Below are 22123 nucleotides of genomic sequence, written 5' to 3'. Positions count from 1 at the left end.
TTTTGATGTCATTACTGAAGCCCAGTTCGGCTTTCGCCCAGATTATGAAACTCAAGATGCAATTGTTGCCCTAATTTCTGTAATTTTTAAGTCCCTATCAGCAAACAAACGTCTTTATTGTTGTTTTGTTGATTATACAAAAGCATTCGATACTGTTCAAAGGCTGATGCTATGGTATAAATTATCACAAATTGGTATTCAAGGTAAACTTTTAACTGTAATTAAATCTATGTAATCTAATGTGTCTACTTGTGTATGTGTTGATGGTTTTAATTCTGAATACTTTACCAATGAATTGGGCTTGATTCTGGGAGAGGTGTTATCTCCCATACTTTTTTCATTATATGTTAACGATTGTGAAATGGCTTTCATAAATAGTAATGCCATACCATATGAGATGAAAGAATTGAATTTATTTTTACTTATGTATGCTGATGATATGGTTATTTTCTCAGAATCTGTTTTGGGGTTACAAAATATGCTTGATACATTATATGAGTATACATCAAAATGGTCTTTGAGTGTTAATATTGAAAAAACTAAAATTGTTGTATTTAGGAAACTTTAGGTGGAAGTGTTCCTGTTGATGAGAAATGGTATTATGATAATAAGGAAATTGAAGTTGTTGATAATTTTACTTACCTTGGTGTACTTTTATATTTAATGGCAAATATAATATGTTACAACAGAAATTGTCAGAACAAGGTAGAAAAGCAATGTTTGCTTTAAGAAGAAATGTGAAAAGTATGTGTTTAAACTATGTAACTTTGTTATCACTGTTTGATACTTATATAAATTCTTTATTGAGTTATGCAAGCGAAATGTGGGGTGCACATAAAGCCCCTGCAATAGAGAGAGTCCACATGAACTATTGTAAAAATATACTTGGTATTAAGTTGTCTACTAACAATGTAATGATATATCAAGAACTAGGTAGATTGCCTCTTATTTTCGCAAGAAAATGTAAGATTTTCAAATATTGGTTTAAATTGCTAAATACTTCAAACTGTATATTGAAAAATTGTTATAACTACTTATATTGTGAATTAGAGAGATGTCCAAATAATAAGTGTAACTGGCTGTATTTTATAAAGAACGAACTTCTTCTAATTGGTTTAGGTGATGTAAGTTATAGCCAAAACCTTATTTGTGACTTACCTGATGTATATTTTGCTGTCATAAAGCAACGTTTGTACGATTGTTTAAAACAAGAACTTGATGCTCAGTTGTAAATGTCTCCAAAATGTTCTAATTATTAATATATGTTAGATAATTTTTGTCTGCAATTTTATTTATGCAAACCAATTCCAAATGTTTACAAAAAATGTATAACAAAAATAAGATTAAGTAGCCACAACTTAGCTATGGAAAATGGAAGATTTTATGGTATAGCAAGAAATAATAGAATATGTACTTTTTGTAAAAATGATATAGAGGATGAGTTTCATTTCATCCTCAAATGTCCACGTTTTCAAGGTTTTAGAACAATTTATATTAAGCCATTGTATTGGAAAAAACCGTCGATGTACAAATTTATTAAACTGATGAGTACTAATAATGTAAAAGAATTGTGTAATTTAGGTAAATTTATATTTAGATCTTTTAAGCTTAGATCCGAAATGTTAAAATAATATTTGTTTATTCTACAACACCTTCTGCTGTCACATAGTCTGTGTTTATGTATGTATTATATGTATTGTTGATGTTGAATTATTGTATACCTATAGTTTATATAGACTTTGGTAATAAAGATATATAGTACATCAAGATATTGTTCAGGATATTTTATGGACACCTACCATGATTTGACCAATAAAGGAGTCATGGGTCTGAAATGGATTACAGATCATTGCAGAAACGCCGAGTTTGTAGCACACAATAGACAATGACGTATTTATAAATTTTCATAGAATATTTGGAAGATTAAAATTTATAAAAGAAAGGCGAAAGTACATGATTTGTAATAGAATCAACGCAAATTCAAATTTCATACAACGTGGAATAAACGATAAATGGTATGTACACAGAGATGATTTCAAGGGATTTAAGTTTTATCCATTCACATCATTTAGTAGGTGTGTTGTGTTCATTTCAATCGACTAAGTTCCATTGTTATACAAAGCGGCATTAACATCGCCACTATTCTGGGTGGATGACTTTTATCTTTTTGGTATTTTACCTGCAAAGATTCACGGAGTTATTCACTATGGAATCAATGAACATGTTTCCCTCAATCATCGAAGAACATTTAAATGTTTCTCAAAGTATAAAGATAAATGTGAGTTATTTGCGGGTATTACAGATCCAGATAATAATCGTAAAGTTAAAATTTTGGATGATATTGGAAAGTAGTTAATATTTCAAACAAACAATTCTATTATAAATTATAAATTTGAATATGGCTTTAGTTTAAGACAAATGGTCTGTATATGCCAATTGGTACGCATGCTGCAATGTTGTTGTTGTACTATGTCTAATGGACTTGTCGACATTTGGTTTCCCTGATTATATTTTTCATGTTTTGCATACTGTCAAGAAGTAATGTATTTTTGTACTGTTGAAGTAAATAAATGATTTAAGAGAAATGTGTGATTAATAACAACACGTCAGGAAATGAAAAGTCCTTTCTTTATGATTGAAAAAAACACGTAAGCGAGCACTCACTACAAAGAAAGGCATTATCGTTCTTTTACCAAGCTAGAATATGGTAACGAGTGTGACCAAACAAAGAGTGTACGATTATTATTACAACTACAAAATATATGAAATGTCAAAACTAATTTCCTTACACACCAAGACCTTATTTCTGCAATAAAAACTGGAAATAGGCACGAATGAACTTCGTAATGCTCATCAACTATGTACTTATTTCGATACGAGCGTCCCTGATGAGTCTGATGTAGACGAAACGCGCGACTGGCGTACTAAATTATAATCCTGGTACTATTTTCTTCAAATTAAAGTGACTGATAGAAACAAGTATAGTTTTGGGTGTGGAGGAGCCGAAACAATCGAACATACATGTTGGACTTTTACGTATATATCAAATTATTGGAAGAACTTAACTCTTGAATACAATGTATTTGAAAAAATAGATATATACATTGTTTTAGATCGAAAATAACAGATAAAAACTACAAATGCATCAACATCGTTAAGAATCTTTTTTTTTTGTTAGTCTCGACAGTTTGAATACATTTATAGTGGAACAAAATGTTGTCGTATCCCATGAGGAAAAGTGAACATGCAATTTTAAACACAAAAAAAGTTTTTTTTTCAACCAGAAAAGGGAAAGACAAAAACACAAAGGCAACTCTCATCCTATCTGAGTAGAGGTTATAGACGTCATAATAAATGTCTTAATTGATTCATATTAATTGAATTATCACAACCAACACAAGATAGAATGTTAAAGTTCTTTTTAATGTATTGTATTTATCAAAGAGTTCCAGATTTTGACTGTTGCATGACTATCTTCAGGATTTGGCATACCCACTACCAAACCATATTCTTTTCTCTACTTCCCAAAACAGTCTGCTGTGTTTTGGAAAGTATATGAGACATTCTGAGTGATGCCGTGGTGAATGAAGCTGGAATCTTTAAGGGAAGTATTCCAAACAGATAAATATCTTCTATAAAACAAAATGGCGACATTAATGCAGTGGTGTATAAAAACGGAATCAGATCTCGAGATATGAATATTACCAGACCTAAACACGAAGTATAGGGATAATGCAAACATATCGTTGTTAACCTTCCACTTCTCAGTGGCGTCGCGTTGTATTAAATATAAATTTGGATTGACCTTATCGCACATTATATATCCCTTTTGAATTGAATGAACGAAGTACATCGTAGTCTTTTTTGGCAGCGAATTCAGCATTTGAACAGTTTGCGGAAATCCATGTAAATCCAAACACTCCTTTCAAATTCCGATAGGAATCTATATATTTACCCTGTATAATGGCTTGGAAAACTCAATTGTGTGTTTTTGTGAAAAATTGTAGACTTCTCCGAGGAGAAAGATAGCTCAGATAGTTTCTTGCTGGTAAAATGTCGAGTTCAAAAAAGTTTTCCTCAATAATTTCTTTTTTCAACATGATCGGGAGCCGAATAGATCATAACAATACACGAAAGTTTGGAAATGTTTTTACAAATTTTACGAATATGTCATAACTGTTGGTTATTTTGATTGGATGGTAATATTCCCTTTATATTGCAGCTTTTGTATCTTTACCGTTCTCCGCATCGTTAAGTTTGTACAATTTTCGGCAGAAGAGTTCGTATGTTAAGAGGTTTTAACCATACATACAATCAAAACATAAAAAGTAAAGATACTAGTTGCCATTACTCTAAATTGTCGACAGTTGTTCATCTTGTTGTAATTTTGAATATTTCCTGTTTGTATATTTCATCAGAACATATGTTAATAATTATGTTGTTATAATGATCAAGAAAGTGTGTTTTCTTTTTCTGTAAAAACAAAAGATGTGGTAACTACTGGTATTTATTTTGTGTGTACTGTCAAGGTTATAGATGAAATGCGAGTACTCTTATATCAAATATTTTTCATCTCCCCAAGCGTTATATCATCAGGTAATGGACCTTTTGCTTTTTAACTCTCTGATATCAATTATAGATAATGAGGAAATAATTACAAATAACACGTTTTGAACGTTCAGCATTGAAAGAAATTATAAAAATAATAAACCTTCATACAAAAGGGTAAAAGCATACAAAATCGAAACAAAACTTACGTAATAATTATTTGGATATTGTTTGACTGTATTCAAAATTTGAAATATTACAGCATGTCAGATCCAATCTATTCCATTTACACGTCTCACTTTTGATACGCACAAGGGCAAATTCTGATTATTTTTAAAAGAAGTTTTAGTACGAAAGTACGTTTTGTCAAGGTCAAATGTTTTTTTGAAATAAAAAGAAGGTGTTCACCTTTTTCTTAAATGTCGAAATTTATGTCAAAAGTCTCCATTCTGAAATTTCATTTTTGCAAGTCGAAAGTTTGACTTTAATAAATTTTCCATTGACAAAAATATTTCCGAAGATATCGTATATTGCAAGGACCGATAGTTGAATGAAAAGTTTGAGTTATTTGTATCATGCATAAATTTATTGACTGATAGGCTTTCAATAGATGGCCAGAGCTTTAACTATAACACCCATTTTTCGTGATACATTTTCATTAAAGCACAATTCATTTTACCTCGTCTTGTTTATTTGTTTATAAGTAATCCTATATTTAACAATTAGGGGATAGGGTTATGTACAACACCGATGTTTATATATTTATGTATACAATATTAGTGCATATGAATCGGTTCAATACATGAAACAGCTATCTAAAATGACATGCGCATATGTTTTTTTTCCAAAGGTAAGCGTTATTATGACAAACGCCTTCTCCACGCCAGTTCCCTTGATGATTTCTTACAAAATATTAGGCTTTCATATTATCACAGCATATGTACTTTTATTTGGGCTGTCATTTGAACTCCGTGACTTTGTTTACTATCACATGCACGTTTTACATCTGTTTACATCTTTATAGATATCTTTCAAATGAACAAATATATACTTTTGTTCGTAAAATTTGTAAAACTTTAATACTTTAGTTCACCTTTCTCTGATAAGATTATAATAAATGAGCCCAACTGTGGCTTAATAAGTCGATATTCACGGTGGTTTTTTTTTATGAATAACCTATAATTATCAATAAGTCCACGAAATGCGTTATTTGAATGTTATATCATATCCAGGATGCAAAAGTACCGACACTTTTCTTCAAAAAGAAATAACTACATAAATTTAAATTGTAATAACGCCGAGGTGACCAGTATGTACATGTAGAAAGAGTAAACTATTTTCAAGTGTATAACCTGCCACATCCGGTCAGTATTTTTGCTGGACTTTTTTCTGCTTTGTTCGATCTGATAAGTTGAGCCCTTTCAACTGATTTTTATAGTTTGTTCGATCGCTAGACTGTTACGCCACAGATCTAATTTAGGGGAAGTATTAGTGCCAACAAAAGTCACATTATGTATGAACATGTCCCAAGTCAGAAGCCTCTATTCGGTGATTGTCGTTTGTTTCTGTATTTCATATATGTTTTTCGTTCATTGTTTTGTAAATAAATAAAGCCGTTATTTTTTCTCGTTTGAATTGTGTAACAATTGTAGTATAGCTGACTATGTGGTATGTATTTTACTCATTGTTGAAGGCCGTTAAGTGACCTGTATAGGTACCTTATTCATTTATTTATTTTTATACTATACATTCGTTCATTGTGTAATCATACGTTTTTTGATTGAGTTAAGTCTGCCAATTGATATTTTATTGTATGTTTTTCTATGTTGTGATGTTATGCTATTGTTTCAGAAAAAGGGAGAAGGTTTGGATCCATTAAAACGTTTAATCCCGCTGCAAATGTTTTCTCGTTTCTCGTTTTGTTTATATAGATTAGACCGTTGGTTTTCCCGTTTGAATGGTTTCACACTAGTAATTTTGGGGCCCTTTATAGCTTGTTGTTCGGTGTGAGCCAAGGCTCCGTGTTGAAGGTCGTACTTTAACATATAATGGTTTACTTTTAAAATTGTTTTTTGGATGGAGAGTTGTCTCATTGGCACTCACACCACATCTTCCTATATCTATTAATACTTTTAGTATACAGATTAAAATACTTTTGCTACCCTTTGTCGGAGGAATATTGATGGTTGAAAAGTTTGTTTAATATTAAGGAGTAAAAGCTGAAACTGGTCGCAATGTGAATTAGTATATGGTGACATCAAACCTTTACTTTGTCATTTCGGGGTTTATTTAAGCTGACTGTGTGGTATGAGTTTTGCTCATTGTTAATGGCCGTTCAGTGACCAGTATAGTTATTAACTTAATTCAATGCAATTTGGTTCTCTCATTGACAATCATCCTATATCTATTTGATTTTATACTATACATTAATATTTATATTTCCTCCCGTTTGTAGGAGGAAGATTGATGGTTAAAAAAAATTCAATATTATTAAATAAAAGATTAGACTGGTCAGAATGTGAATAAGAAAACGGTGACATTAAACCTTTACTCTAAAAGATTACATTATATGTATACATCTAGAACAAAGCAGTACTTAAATGGATTTAGCATGAACTTCTTATTATCCCATATGTAGATGTAATAGCATCTTTTTAACTATGGGGGAGGAAGCTACGATAAAAAAGGTGTTCTGCATTTTTTTCAGTTGAAATTTCTGTCCTGCATTTGTTTTATTACTTTATCCCGACTTGTATTTCATAAATTGTTATCCTCCCTTATTTTTGCTATGCTAAGTTGTGCATCTTATCTTTTAAGCTCACATTGCCCACAGGGCCAAGTGAGCTTTTCTCATCACTTGGCGTTCGTCGTCCGTCGTCCGTTGCTAAAATTAGTACAAAGGATAAAATGCAGTTTTTGACTCATATTTCTAAAACTTAAGCATTTAGAGCAAATCTGACTGGAATAAAATTGTTCATTAGATAAAGATCTATCTAACCTGCAATTTTCAGACCAATCAGGCAATTATATGTTGGGTTATTGCCCCTGAATTTGTAATTTTAAGAAAAGTTTGCAACTTTTGGTTATTATCTTGAATTTTATCATAGATAGAGACAAAGCGTAAACACCAATAATGTACAGCAAAGTTAGATCTACAAATAAGTCAACATGATTAAAATGGTTTAATGTTTAATATGCACATAGACCCAGGCGAGCGACACAGGCTCATTAGAGTCTCTAGTTTTATTACTCAAAACTCCTGTCATGCATTTTATTCATATTTTATCCGAGCCGCTCAAACAAATCAAATGGTAGCTCCCTTAAAGGCTTTTGTCTTTGAAAACAGACAAGCTATAATATCCAACGCTTAAAATATACTTAAATGGAATATGGTGTATGTAACTTGCAGGCAGTTTTATAAGTATAAATTTCTTTTTCTAAATCCGAAGAGGACCTGATAGATAACATAGGCCCTTTTTGGTGAGAATACATATTCAACAATTTGAATACGATTTATTAGAATATTAATCAAGGGTTCCATGTAAATGTTTCCATCAATTGCTATTTCTTTAGGTTTAACTAAGCAATCTCCACATTGATACGATATTCCTGGGCCTGTTTTTTCTATCATGATTTCCCTGATATAGGGTAGCTGCTCGCAAAGGAAGCAATTAAACATGGAGTACCAAATGATGACGTTGAAATCATCCCTTCGTACATTTTATGGACGCCAACACAAGTTTGTTGACCTTTATGGAGTATCCGTTTCACAGATGATAGTTGATATATTCCTTATGTCGTAAGTAAAATCCCGTCCTTTTTCACGAATGTGACCTATCAAATTAGACTATTAAGCGGATTGTACTGGCTATCATCACGACAGACTCTGCTTTCCGGTGCACCTGAAATCACCCCCAGTGTTTGATGGGGTTTGTCTCAACAGCTTTTTTAGTTGTATTTTGTGTACTATAATTGTTTGTTGGGTTTTATTTTGTCTTTTTCTTTTCAAGCCATAGCGTTGTCAGTTAATTTCAAATTTATGTTTTTAAATGTCCCTCTGGTAAATTTCACCCCTTTTTTTTTACTGATGTATAAATAATGTAATTTCACACTGTATGTAAACATTTTGCACTGCATACTTTCATCTGATTATATCTTTTGAAGAAAGTTATAATTGTATTTTAGAAAAGAACTTAACTTCTGATACTCAACATTGACCTCAAAATATAAACAAATAGTTACGGAGAAAACATGCTTGCAAGAAAGAAATGAACACCTTACAATCAGTTCAAATATTAGTATCTTTTGATTTTATTATATTGCAGAGCGACAATAAATCATCCCACAAAGACTTTTCATAAACTACCAAAGTCAAGATATAGAGTAACTATAAGCTATAGAATATGACTATGCTGTAACTACTGGTCTAATATGGTACCTAAACTAACTTATATCAGTAACACAGAAATATGTACGTAATCAGTGTTATAATAGATTAAATTCATTTGCCTGTAAAAATAAAACAAACTTTTAATTTATTTATCAATGAAATTTAAAAGCGGATGGGTTTTTTTTCTAACTACATTACAGTTTTTCTATTTATAGACATGTTGATGAATAAAACCTTAATCCTCAATTAGATAATGTCTTTGATCAAAAGGGTAAACATCTTACTTTCTTAACCTTGTTTTATTTACTTACAGATTTGAAACGTCTTATTAATCGACGTATAAGATAACCTTGCATTAAATGTTCTTAATCGGGATATAAAAAGGGGTTATACTATAAGAGGTAACAAATCTGACCACTCATACACATTGGGGGGAGAAAAACTTTTGATAACAAAAAAAAACAGGATTTTATATTTTGAATATTTCGGAAATAGTTTCTTTATGATAATAAGTATATGGCAAACCTTTATATTGCGTATATATAAAAAGAAAATGTGTGCTTTCGAATACATTTTACAAATATCGTGCGAGAGAAAGTTCATAAATATAGATCGACAATTTTTAAACGGTGAGTAATCAGGCTTATCAGCTAAATCATAAAAGCAAAAGGTGTATGTGTACTACATGTATATTGTCAGAAAAAAATACATTTTTGCTGGTTATACAATTGTTGTTTTTGTTCAATATTAGCATTATAGATCATCTTTAACCAAAACGAAATTACTTGTCGTCTTGAATAACGTATCATTACCTTTCACCATTATCATTGAATACAGTTTCTGTTATGAACTAAATATCTTTTAGTTGATAGCTATCGATATGCACCAAACAGCCGAAGATATATATATATATATATAAAGCATGTAAAAATATTCATCGACCTTTAGATCTACAAGGTTGGGCTAGGCTTAGAGGTTGGTAAATCCGTTTATAATAAGTTCCCCATTACACTGTAACATGTACATTGTGAAACATATCATACTTTTCTTTTAAATCCAATGTTCGACTCGGAGTAAGAATACTTATAGCATGTATAGGGTGAGTTTTCCTTTATTACAGACTTTTGAAATACCTATAACTTGTCCTTTAGATCAACTTAATGCGGCAGGGTTTTATTATAATTTTGATTTGTTAGAGGTTCTTGATGATTATATAATATATATTTGTTTCCATGATAATAACATGCCGGACATGTTGACCATCGTAGATAGAGAGGAAACTATCATAATATAATGCTTCAGGAAACTGACAAACATGGACACACAACATTTTATAGAATCATACCATCCTTCAATTTATAAAATTTGTTTCGCCTGAGAAAATTACTAATTACTAATAAAATGGTTTACTTTGAAATTCTTGCAATTTTCTTTTTGTGTAACTCAACATCCTGTAGGTATTACGTAATCACATTATGTGTATTGATGTTACATGTAATATACCTCACTATAAATAGTTAGTCGCATCTCACCATATTTTATAAGTCATAAATGTTGTCTGAAGTAATCTAACCATAAATCTGAAGTATTGTAACATATGTAACCCCTATATCAGGTTATCAGGGTGTTTTTTTAACGATTTGGCTTAAATATGTTAAACATCTTGTTCCCGTTTCTTCATTTTTGTAGAGAAAGTTGATACATTCTTGAGGATTTAAAAATATTAGGTAATATCATCAAAGCTAGAAAATGTCTATTTAGTAAGTATACAATTGTTATATAAAACCGACAAAAGTTTTAGATTTTGTTTATTAAACTGTTCCAAACAAACAATTGCATTACAGTTGTATTACATCAATAGTTACTTTTAGCCATGGCGTTGTTAGTTTGTTTTAGATTTATGAGTTTACCTGTCCTTTTGGTATCTTCCGTCCCTCTTTAACAAAGGTGGGGTTAATACCAATATAATTGGCCTTTAATGTACCGAAAAGATTGTTAAAAAAACTTTGGAAGACATTTTTCTTGTAGATATATGTTTACATGTAGTTTGAAACAGATAATTCAGAAAGGGTTTACGATTACTCCATTGGACAAGAAGGATGAGGTTATTCGATATACAAAACAGGATCTATGTAATTCCGTGATACATGTTTGTTTAATTGAAAACTTTTATTGAAATATCAAAATAAATAACTTTGTCTTGTTTTTTTTCAGATCTATATATATAAATAAAGCTTATTCAACGAGTTGACAAAACGGCTGATTACTTAAGTGCATAATCGAACTGGGATGTTAAAAGACATAAAGCATAAGACATTAATGCTTGGTATTAATATGGTGTGTGTAACTGGTTTTCTACTGACATTGATGAATACACAAGCAAACCAGAGATGCAGTGAATTTATAAAAGACAGAACACAATTGACATTGACAAAACGAACCATCAACATATCCAATGCCAAACGACCGGCTTATACACGTAAAATTTTTATGAAAACGTCATACCCGATAGTAATATCACAACCGTACAAGATAAACAATGAAGACATTTGTCGACGTGTTCCAAAGATAACATGTATTGTGATGGTTCATACATCTCTCAACCATTTTGAAAGAAGGCGCAATATGCGGGAAACGTTTAACTCAACTTATTACAGTCCAAATATTATCCGTGTTGTTTTCTTAATGGGACTGACAAATAATTCAACACTGCAGACTATGATTGAATACGAAAGCTTAGTAAATAAAGATATTGTTCAGGGATATTTTATGGACAACTACCATAATTTGACAAATAAAGGAGTCATGGGTCTGAAATGGATTACAGATCATTGCAGAAACGCCGAGTTTGTAGCAAAAATAGACGATGACGTTTTTATGAATTTTCATAGAATATTTGAAAGTTTAAAATTTATCAAAGAAAGGCGAAAGTACTTGGTTTGTAATAGAATCAACGCAAATTCAAATTTCATACAACGTGGAATAAACGATAAGTGGTATGTACACAGAGATGATTTCAAAGGATTTAAATTTTATCCATACACGTCATGTAGTGGATTGGCCGTGTTCATTTCAATCGACTTAGTTCCCTTGTTATACAAAGCGGCATTAATATCGCCATTTTTCTGGGTCGATGACTTTTATCTTTTTGGTATTTTACCTGCAAAGATTCACGGAGTTATTCACTATGGAATAAATGCAAATGTTTCCCTCAATCATCGAAGAACATTTAACTGTTTCTCAAATTATAAAGATAAATGTGAGCTATTTGCGGGTATTACAGATCCAGATAAAAATCGTGAAATTAAAATTTTGAATGATATTGGAAAGTAGTTATTTAAAACAAAAAATTTTATTATAAATTATAAATGTTAATATGGCTTTAGTTTATGACATATGGTCTGTATCTGCCAATTGGTACGCATGCTGCAATATTGTTGTTGTACTATGTCTAATGGATTTGTCGGCATTTGGTTTCCCTGATTATATTTTTCAAGTTTTGCATACTGTGAAGAAGTAATGTATTATAATATTGTTGAAGTCAATAAATGATTTGAGAACTGTGTGATTAATAAAAACATGTCAGGAAATGAAAATTCCTTTCTTTATGATTGTGAAAAAACATCAGCGAGTACTTATGACAAAGAAAGGCATTGTCGTTCTTTTACTAAGTTAATATACTAAGGTAACGAGTGTGAAATATTATCGTTTTTCAGTCCAAAAAAAGAGTGAACACGTATTATTACATAAACAAAATGTATGCAATGTCAAAATTTATTTCCTTACACATCAATGCCTAATTTCTGCAATACAAACTGCAAATAAAACCGAAGCGTTTATCATGTTTATCCCTCAGTTATAAAAAAAATCATCAAATGCCAGAGAGGTTCAAAATATATGTACACTATTTGAAACAGTAAAAAAAACAGCCCTTTAACAGAAATGCAAACAAAAATGGCCCTTGCTACTCAGTTCAAACTGTCATTGAAATCATAACAATGTACTGCCCTTATATATAATTACCAATAAATTAAAACTACAGGGGTTTCAATACAGAATAATTCTTCTAATTTTAGGCACGAACGAACTTCTAAATGCTCTTCAACTTCGTACTTGTTGTACGCGTCTGGCGTACTAAATTATAATCCTGGTACATTTGATAACTATTCTTTTCGGATTAAAGTGACTGATACAAACAAGTATAGTTTTAGGTGTTGAGGAGACGAAACAATAGAGGTTTCCCTATTTGCTACGTATCAGGTACGGTTGGTACGTAACACAACCGTTGGTGCTGTTTTGGAGGTGGCAAATGGCAAAAATGAGTTCAAAATTGTGTTGATTTCTCATTAAAATATTTTTTTATAAATTAAGCTATCTTTTCGATCATTGGAGCAACATTTTTTCTTAAAACGCAACACACATTGTAAAACTATCGATCTTTCTTTTTCCTTATATTTTGTCACTGAACTTTTTGATAAAATTAATGATAATATTAATTACTTAAAGAATGAATATAAATTTTATGACACTAACGAAACCCATTTGTTGAGTCGAAATATTTATCATCACGATGTTACTTCATCGTGTTCGCTTATTATTATTATGTCACTAGATATTGTTATTACATAAATATTTGTAAATATTGTCGCGAGTAAATTTGTGTATTGCACGTGCCTGCGAGTGGTATAATATAATCTACGAGGGGTAACGTTAAACCAATATCCATCCATTAATCCTTTTGTCGTACAGCATTGCCAGAAAAACTTCATACAACACAGCGTATTTTGCTCGCTGATAACGGCAATAATTTGACGCTAAATTTACACTTAGTCTAATGCAATATGAATATGTCTTTCTAACTCTTCGTTCTACGGAAAATACTATGTTGCTATGTCTTTTGCACCATTTACAACTGATTTATGGACTCAAAATTTAGGATCATTTTCATCGGTTTGTAAATGTTTCTTTGTAATTTGTTCAGGTTTATATGTACTACATATGTAGTATCATGAATACGATCTTACTTAAAATAGTTAAACTCCAGTTTTTCTGAGTTGTCTCTCTCGGCTTACTGCGAAAAAGATATATGAACAGTTGTGCTTTAAAAAAGGGCATGTTTCTAAAATAAATAGAGCATATTGATTTTATGAGGGTGTTTTTTTACAAAGAAAAACTTTAAGCCCGACGGTAAAGATAACTGTACAAAAAGGAAGGATACCAAGTAAATACGATAGCAGTCATAGCTCTATGCATAATTGATCAAATTGAAGATGTAAACGACCTTGTATTTTTCATAACTTCATTCTGGACGACTGATTTTTAAAAAATCTTTATTCAATTCTTCAACATATATATACAACAGATATATTACATATTACACAAAATTAGCATAAGGCAATGTTATTAAGTATAATGACTTACATAATCAGTACAGTAATTAGAAATCAAACGTTATCAGGGTTATGACACCTTCGGTTTCTTGTAACAGAGTTTTTATTTTTTTTAAAGTGTGTTTCCATTTACTTTTTTTTTTATCTTAGTTCTATATCCCTTGACTAGTGTAACAGACCTCACGCGAACAGGCTGAACAATGATTTGATTTATATTAATTTTATCATTTTTCTTTTGTTATTAAGGTCAATTTATTTTGTTCAAATACATTTTATTTGATCATGTTTTCTAAACACTTACCAAAAAAAATACAAAACTTTAACATTTTATAATGATACATACAGTTATTACAAACAAAATTTATAAAGTCTTAAATTTGTTTTGCAATTAAGCTTCTTTGTATCTATGTAGTTTCACATGGAAATTACTCTTAACTATAAACTTTTCGTACCAACGGTTACTTGCAATGGTTGCTTGAAAGCATAATCGAGTGCACACACTATTGTTTTCTATGAATACAAGAAGTAACCACATAAAATTAGTCCCAAATTACAGCTAAAAAATCTCTAAACAGTTCTGCATACGATTCCTAAAACATTTGTTGATATACATTTTGATATAATAATTTCCACGTTTTGAACGGTAGCAAATCGGGAAAAATCTAATTGAACATAGATGTTGGACTTCTACGTATTTATCAAAATTATTGGAAGAACTTGACTCTTAAATACAATTTATTTGAAAATATAGATATAAACATTATTTTAGATTGAAAATAACAGATAAAAAATAATACGAGTCTCAAATATGCACATACTAAAAATGCATCCCTTTTATTGTTAGTCTCGACAGTTTGATTACAAATAGATTGCAACAAGATGTTGTCGTACCACATGAGGAAAAGTGAACAAGCCATTTTAAACACAACACAAGTTTTTTTCAACCAGAAAAGGGAAAGACAAAAACATAAATGCAACTTTCATCCTATCTGAGTAGAGATTATAGACATTAAAATAAATGTATTAAGTGATTAATATTAATTGAGACTCACAATCAACACAAGATAGAATGTAAAAGTTCTTTTTAATGTATTGTATTTATCAAAGACTTCCAGATCTTGACTGTTGCATGACTATCTTCAGGATCTGGCATACCCACTATCAAACCACATTCTTTTCCCTGCTTTCCAAAACAGTCTGCTGTGTAATTGTAATCATATGAAACATTCTGATTGATGCCGTGGTGAACTAAAGCTGGAATCTTTGAGGGAAGTATCCCGAACAGATAAATATCCTCTATCCAAAAAAATGGTGACATTGATGCAGTGGTGTATAAAATCGGAATCAGATCTCGAGATATGAATACTGCCGGACCTAAACAAGAAGTATAAGGATAACGCAACATCCTTTTAAACACATCATTTTGCACATTCCATTTTTCATTCGCATCACGTTGTATTGGATATAAGTTTGGAATTACTTTATCGCACATTAAAAATCTCCTTTTGAATTTAATGAACGAAAAGTGTTTAAAAATTTTGAAGAAGTTTACAATCACATCGTCGTCTATTTTGGCAGCAAATTCAGCATTTCGACAATTTTCGGAAATCCATTTGAATCCTAACACTCCTTTATAAGTCAAATTATGATAGGAATCTATAAATTTACCCTGTATAATGTCCTGGAAAACTAGACTTTCCTGTTCAATGGTGTGTTGTAGTGAAGAATTGTCGACTTCTCCAAGAAGAAATATCGCTCTGATAGTTTCTTGCTTGTAAAATGTCGAGTTCAAAAAAGTTTTCCTCAATAATTTTCTCCTTTCAAAATGATCGGGAGACGAGTACACCATTACAATACACGAAAGTTTGGAAATATTTTTACAAATGTCCTTATTATTTATTTTATACGATTGTGTCAAAACTGTCGGATATTTTGATTGTATAATAATATGCCGTTGATATTGCAGCTTTTGTATCTTGACCGTTCTCTGCATCGTTAAGTTTGTGCAATTATCAGTACAAACGTGCGTATGTGAAGAGGTTTTAACCATACATATAACTATAACACAAAAAGTAAAGATACTGGTTGCCATTACTCTGAATTGTCGACAGTTCTTCATCTTGGTTGTAATTTTGAATATTTCCCTTTGTTATATTTCATAAGAATATCTGAAAATGATTATACACATTTTTAGAATAATGATCAAGAGTTATAAGGAATTGTGTTATACTTTTCTGTAAAATAAGATGTGGAAACTTCTGGTATTCAATTTGTGGGTACTGGCAAAATCAGAAAGAAACTGCGAGTACTGTTGGATCAAATATTTTCTATTTCCCAAGTATTATATCATCAAGTAATGTAACTTTTACTTTAACTCTTTGATAACAATATTTACATATAAAACTGTGTTTTGAACGCTCAGCATTGAATGAAATTATAAAAATAATAAACCTTTTTACAAAAAGGGTAAAAGTATATAAAACCGAAACAAAACTTACGTAATTATTATTTGGCTTTTGTTTGACTGTATTCAAAATTTGAAATATTACAGCATGTCAGATCCAATCCATCCATCTACACGTCAAAGTTTTGATACATACAGAATCAAATTCGGAACGTTTTAAAATAAGTTGTATGAAAGTACATTTTTTTCAAAGTTATTTTTTTTTAAAGAAAAATGTAATTGTTCAATTTTTACTTTATATCGAAATTCAATGTCATAAGTTGCCATTCGGATCTTTCGCTTTTGCATGTCGAATGTTTGACATTAATTAATTTTCCAATGAAAAGTTTATTTCCGAAGATATCATATATTGTAAGGACGAAAAGTTGAATGGAAAATTTGAGTTATTTGTACACTGCATATTTATATTGACTGATAAGCTTTCAATACATGACCAGAGCTTTAACTTTAACACCCATTTTTCGTGGTTCATTTTCATTAAAGCACAATTTATTTTACCTCGTCTTGTTTATTTGTTGGATTAATGTTGACAGTTAACGTAATCAGACAACAAATTGTAACAATATATACAAAGTTGTCTAATCTAATAATCAATGATCAATTATACAATTTGATAGAAATGGTAATGAAATATATAAGGTAGTTTATTCATATGAATCATTTAGAATATCATGAAATTCCAACAAACTATTAATATTTATGTGGAACAAATGAGTATTAATTTTGGTCTAAACCACGATAAATTTAAGCAAACACTGAAGAATGTCTGAGACATTTAATTGAACCGTATTAATTGTTTAACCAAACCATAGCAATTTCGATATTTTCATTATCCTGCCGCTAATTTCTTGAAAATAACAATTATAAATAAACATGAAATTTGCTTATTATTTTCTTATTTAAAAAGAACAGAGTCAACCGTTCTGTGAAGTAACTTAACCAGACCACCATCAACTTAGCCAAACTATGACAATATCACTGTATCACGCTACTCGATATGACGACCTTACAACACATGATGATAAGGACATGAATTCAAAATGTCCACACATCAATAACCTGTAAACAAACTGTACACAATGACGCAGTAGGTATATAGTTTTGCTGGTTTTTCGAGAGTAGCTAGATAAGTTCGCCCGAACAAATATGTTCACGAACATACTTTTTTTTTTGTAAGACGTGAAACCGCATACTGAAGTACTGAACATTGTATGACCGCAAGTTCTTGTAGATGGTCTGACAAGCACTTGTCTCATATAAAAAAAAACATCTCTATACCTGAAAGTGAGGTTAATGTACAGATATAATTTTTTTCTATGACAAGTTTGTGCGTTGCGTGTATGACAAATTAATGACAGTGAATTCATCCTCACCGTAATGAATATTATATTGAAGTGGTACAAAGGAGTATACTCTGGTTTATTGTTATATATGATATTAATACTTGTATATAACAGTTACATGTATATACAGTGTTCATGCATTTGAATATCATTCTATTCTACTATATCAATAATAGCGCAGTGCAACTGCACGGTGGACACGTCACACTTCTGTAATAATTCGAGTTTTCTTATAGAATGGATTTGAGTAGGCATTCGTAAATTCCCTCAAACAATGATTTATCATCCATGCAGGGTCATCGTTCTTGAGATAACGTCTGCATGCGCGTGCATAGATATCAATTATTTTTTTACTTGTATGTATAAACATATAACAAAACATTTTAACATTATTAATTTATCTTATTATAACAAGTATTTTATGACTATTCATTGAAAAAATAATTTATAACAAGCGATAAGGAATGTTAGTTTGCACTATAGATTGGTTAAAAACCCAAAACGAATATTACGTAAATCTAGGCGATAGCAATACACCGCAATGCCCTCACGGCCATCCGCTGTAAAAAAAAAAGTAGACTGAAACGATCAATATGAATTTGTTGTGCACGTTTTATCAACAATATATATTATTTTGAGTTATCGAAGTTAAATATACAATGACAATGTTTCTATTCCAAAATATTAAACTAAGCCCCTTTCAAACAGCGGAGATTGTTTTTTGAATCCCCTAGATATATTATTAAAATAACAGAAAATTAACAAGAATAACTACATTTTATTATTTCTATGTAAGTACATTTAATATTGTACTGTGCACTTGTATAAACAGAATTAGGGTCAGGTTATAGGCAGAATTAGGGTAAGGATTATAAGCAACATTAGGGTTAGGGTAAAGGTTATAGACAGAATAGGAGTTAGGGTTATTGACAGCATTAGGGTTAGGGCTAAAGACATCATTAGGGTTAGGGTTATTGACAGCATTAGGGTTAGGGTTGTAGACATCATTAGGGTAAGGGTTATAAACCACATTAGGGTAAGGGTTATTAACAGCAAAAGAGTTAGGGTTACAGACAGTATAAGGGTTAGGGTATCTGGATTTTTTAAACGAAGTCCCGGTTTTCTGGAGTACCAATTGAATAAAGAACATTATTTTGTGTTTATAAAATGAATGTAACATTCTCGTTTTGCTATACTGTACTGATGTGTTCTGTGAAATACGAGTATGTCGGGCTCGTGTTTCTTATGTTCATATAACAGTTACTTGCGCTTTCCACTTGAAAAATATAAACTGCATTGTATTCTTTTTCACAGGTTAATTTTTTTTTATCTTTCTGAACATGTTTGAATAACTATATATAGTTATCTATAACCAGTTCGTGACAGGGCGTTGAGAGTAGATACGTAAAGGGTATGGTTTTTTTATATATAAGCTTTGGATTTTAAATATTTTGTCCACAAGCATCACTGAAGAGACATGTATTGTCGAAATGCTCATCTGGTGCAGGACAAGGGATACCGTTAATGTTAGTATAAGTTCTCAAACTAAATATATTTACCCCAAAGCGCACAATGAGAACAACTTTTTGAAAACGATAATACAAAAGATATCTTACCCATTGCCGTCAAATGTACATCATTTTCTAGATTTGAGGTATTTCGGTTTATCGCGGAAACCTCTACCCACTGTTTGCCATAATTAGGGTTTCGATAAATATATAAATCTATGTAAAACAGTTTGTGAGGATTTTTTTAAGTCAGATATTTTTTCTACAAACAATTACTAAAAACTATTCACAAATCCTCTCTTAGATACACAAATAATTTATTAGAAATTGTTATTGTGCTATTGTTAACCTTATGACAAATCCAATATCCCAGCGTTATTGTTACGGCGATGTGGAAATTTTTCCAAAATTCAATATCATGATATGATACAATTGTAACAATCCTAAATAAAGAGTCTAAACAAAATGGACCGATTGACGTTTTGAAAACACAAACCCAGCATAACAATATGCCGACTATGAATAATTAAAAAACTATTTTCTGAAAGTCTTAACTTCTGCGCAATTAATCATTTAAATCAAGGTTAACCTGCAAAAAATATCCGTTTGTGAGGGAATTTAAATATTACATACATTTATACCGTAAACAATGGCAGGAACGGAGAATAATGTCCAAAAAATGTAGGTGGAATATCATTATTTTATTATTATCATAATTAGTAATGATTTTCTTTAATTTTATAATTTATTTTTAAGGTTTCGTCCTAGTTTGATATAAGTAACATTAAATCTTTTAATAAATTACATGTTTATTTGAATATTTGTCCTTGTTATTAATTCTGCACCTAAAACCTGAGCATGGTTTGTCATGACATCATTGTTCATGCACTCAGATAGTCAAAGGGTGGTTTTGGTATTTCGTATTCTAAGTTTTAATATACATTTATAACACTGATCACATAAGACATATATAACATTAAGTCAGTGGACAACTATATCAACGATTTTTTTTTAAATGATATTGGTCTTATATACCGTTTTTTGCTATATTTGTCATAAATCTTGTTGCACGTTTGTAAAATTTTTGAATCTTTTATCATGTTATCATCTAGTATAATTTAGGATACATTAATAGTCCAAATGCGTATATGTTAAGGTAAGATTGATACCGTTAGTGTTATTAAAAGGAGAGTGTGCAGAAATTGTTCTGTCTTGTTCTGCCGATAACGTAACGTGTATCATTGATATTTAAAACAATATTTTCCACAAGAAACAAACTACATACCGTATGTTATAAATATATTTAATTTGAAATTATTTGAATGTTGGTAATACGATCCATGTTAGCTCATTGGTCCGTTGAATAATTCCGTATTTAAATGCTTTCAATATATGACCGTTGTAATTTAATCGAAAAGTGTATTGTTTTTACAGGTTTGGATACTTCCCAAGTCTTTCGTTTTAGAATTAAATTAATTAAAATTTGGTTTACTTATTTATAATCCGTAATCCGTAATCATAGTCCGTTGGAAAATGATACATTTATTAGATGCAATTAGATATGGGCTTAATTCAGCACCTACGAGTTATTTTAAGCTAAAACCAATATTTTGGTTTTACATAAGTTTGTTGGTTTGTATCGTTCTAATCTAATGAGTCAAACCGATATATTTTTATCCTGCCATGATGGGTCTTTCTGATTATTCCGAAGTGTCAGATGGTCACGGATCATGAATTGGTGGAATGTATTGGAACTGATTATCACTGTGCTTTTTTGGAAGTTTTTCGATCATTAACTGCCATCTTTTAAATCTTAATGTATTGTATTACATGAAAAACACTTTATTACGCAGGTCAATATACCAATGCCAAATATAAACCTTAAAAAGGGTACATATAATAACCTTTGATGTTCACTAAATCAAAATATTCGATAAACAAATTGTCAAGGATATATGATGAATGATTAATAAAAAAAAATTCGGAAATAAAAAAAACATTAAATATGTATTAAAAATGCAAACATAGCTGATTTACTTGTAGAATCACTGTGATGTTCATATGTTCTTATTGCTCTGTGTTTATTTTTCTAAATTGGCTAAAGTATAGGGGAAGGGTTGAGATTTGAAAAAGCATGTTTAACAACCCCCCCCCCCCCCCCCCCGCATTTTTGCGCCTGACCAAATTCAGAAGCCTCTGATCATTGTTAGTCTTGTATGATTTTAAGTTCATTTAAATATTTCAGAGTTTAGTATGACGTCCATTATCATTGAAATGGTACCCCTTTTTGTTTAGCGGTCAGCTAAGGCACGTCCCCAGGTGTGGGATTTCCTCGCTGTATTGAACATCCTTTGGTTTTCTGCTTTTTGGTCGAGTTGTTGTCTCTTTGTCACTTTCCTCATTTCCATTCTTAATTTTATTTATTTAAAAACAACAGTTAAGGTGAATTTTATTTACAATTAATAGTTATTTGCCCAAAA

The 22123-nt window shown here is 30.8% G+C and overlaps 1 protein-coding gene across 1 annotated transcript; it reads left to right on the top strand.

The window, feature by feature from the left end:
- The first annotated feature begins 11210 nt into the window (after positions 1-11210).
- LOC134723477 (beta-1,3-galactosyltransferase 1-like) lies at positions 11211-12498 on the top strand. The gene has a single exon (XM_063587078.1). The coding sequence runs from the start codon at positions 11228-11230 to the stop codon at positions 12269-12271; it is 1044 nt and encodes a 347-aa protein (XP_063443148.1). The 5' UTR covers positions 11211-11227; the 3' UTR covers positions 12272-12498.
- Positions 12499-22123: the final 9625 nt, after the last annotated feature.

The sequence above is a fragment of the Mytilus trossulus genome, chromosome 6, assembly GCF_036588685.1.
Source record: "Mytilus trossulus isolate FHL-02 chromosome 6, PNRI_Mtr1.1.1.hap1, whole genome shotgun sequence".
Classification (NCBI taxonomy): Eukaryota; Metazoa; Mollusca; class Bivalvia; order Mytilida; family Mytilidae; genus Mytilus; species Mytilus trossulus.
The sequence above is the reverse complement of the archived record's forward strand: the minus strand, read 5'-3'. Positions and strand labels throughout refer to the sequence as shown.

Excerpts from the sequence above, each read along its gene's own strand:
- LOC134723477 (XM_063587078.1), top strand. The coding sequence starts at position 11,228 with ATGTTAAAAGACATAAAGCATAAGACATTAATGCTTGGTATTAATATG.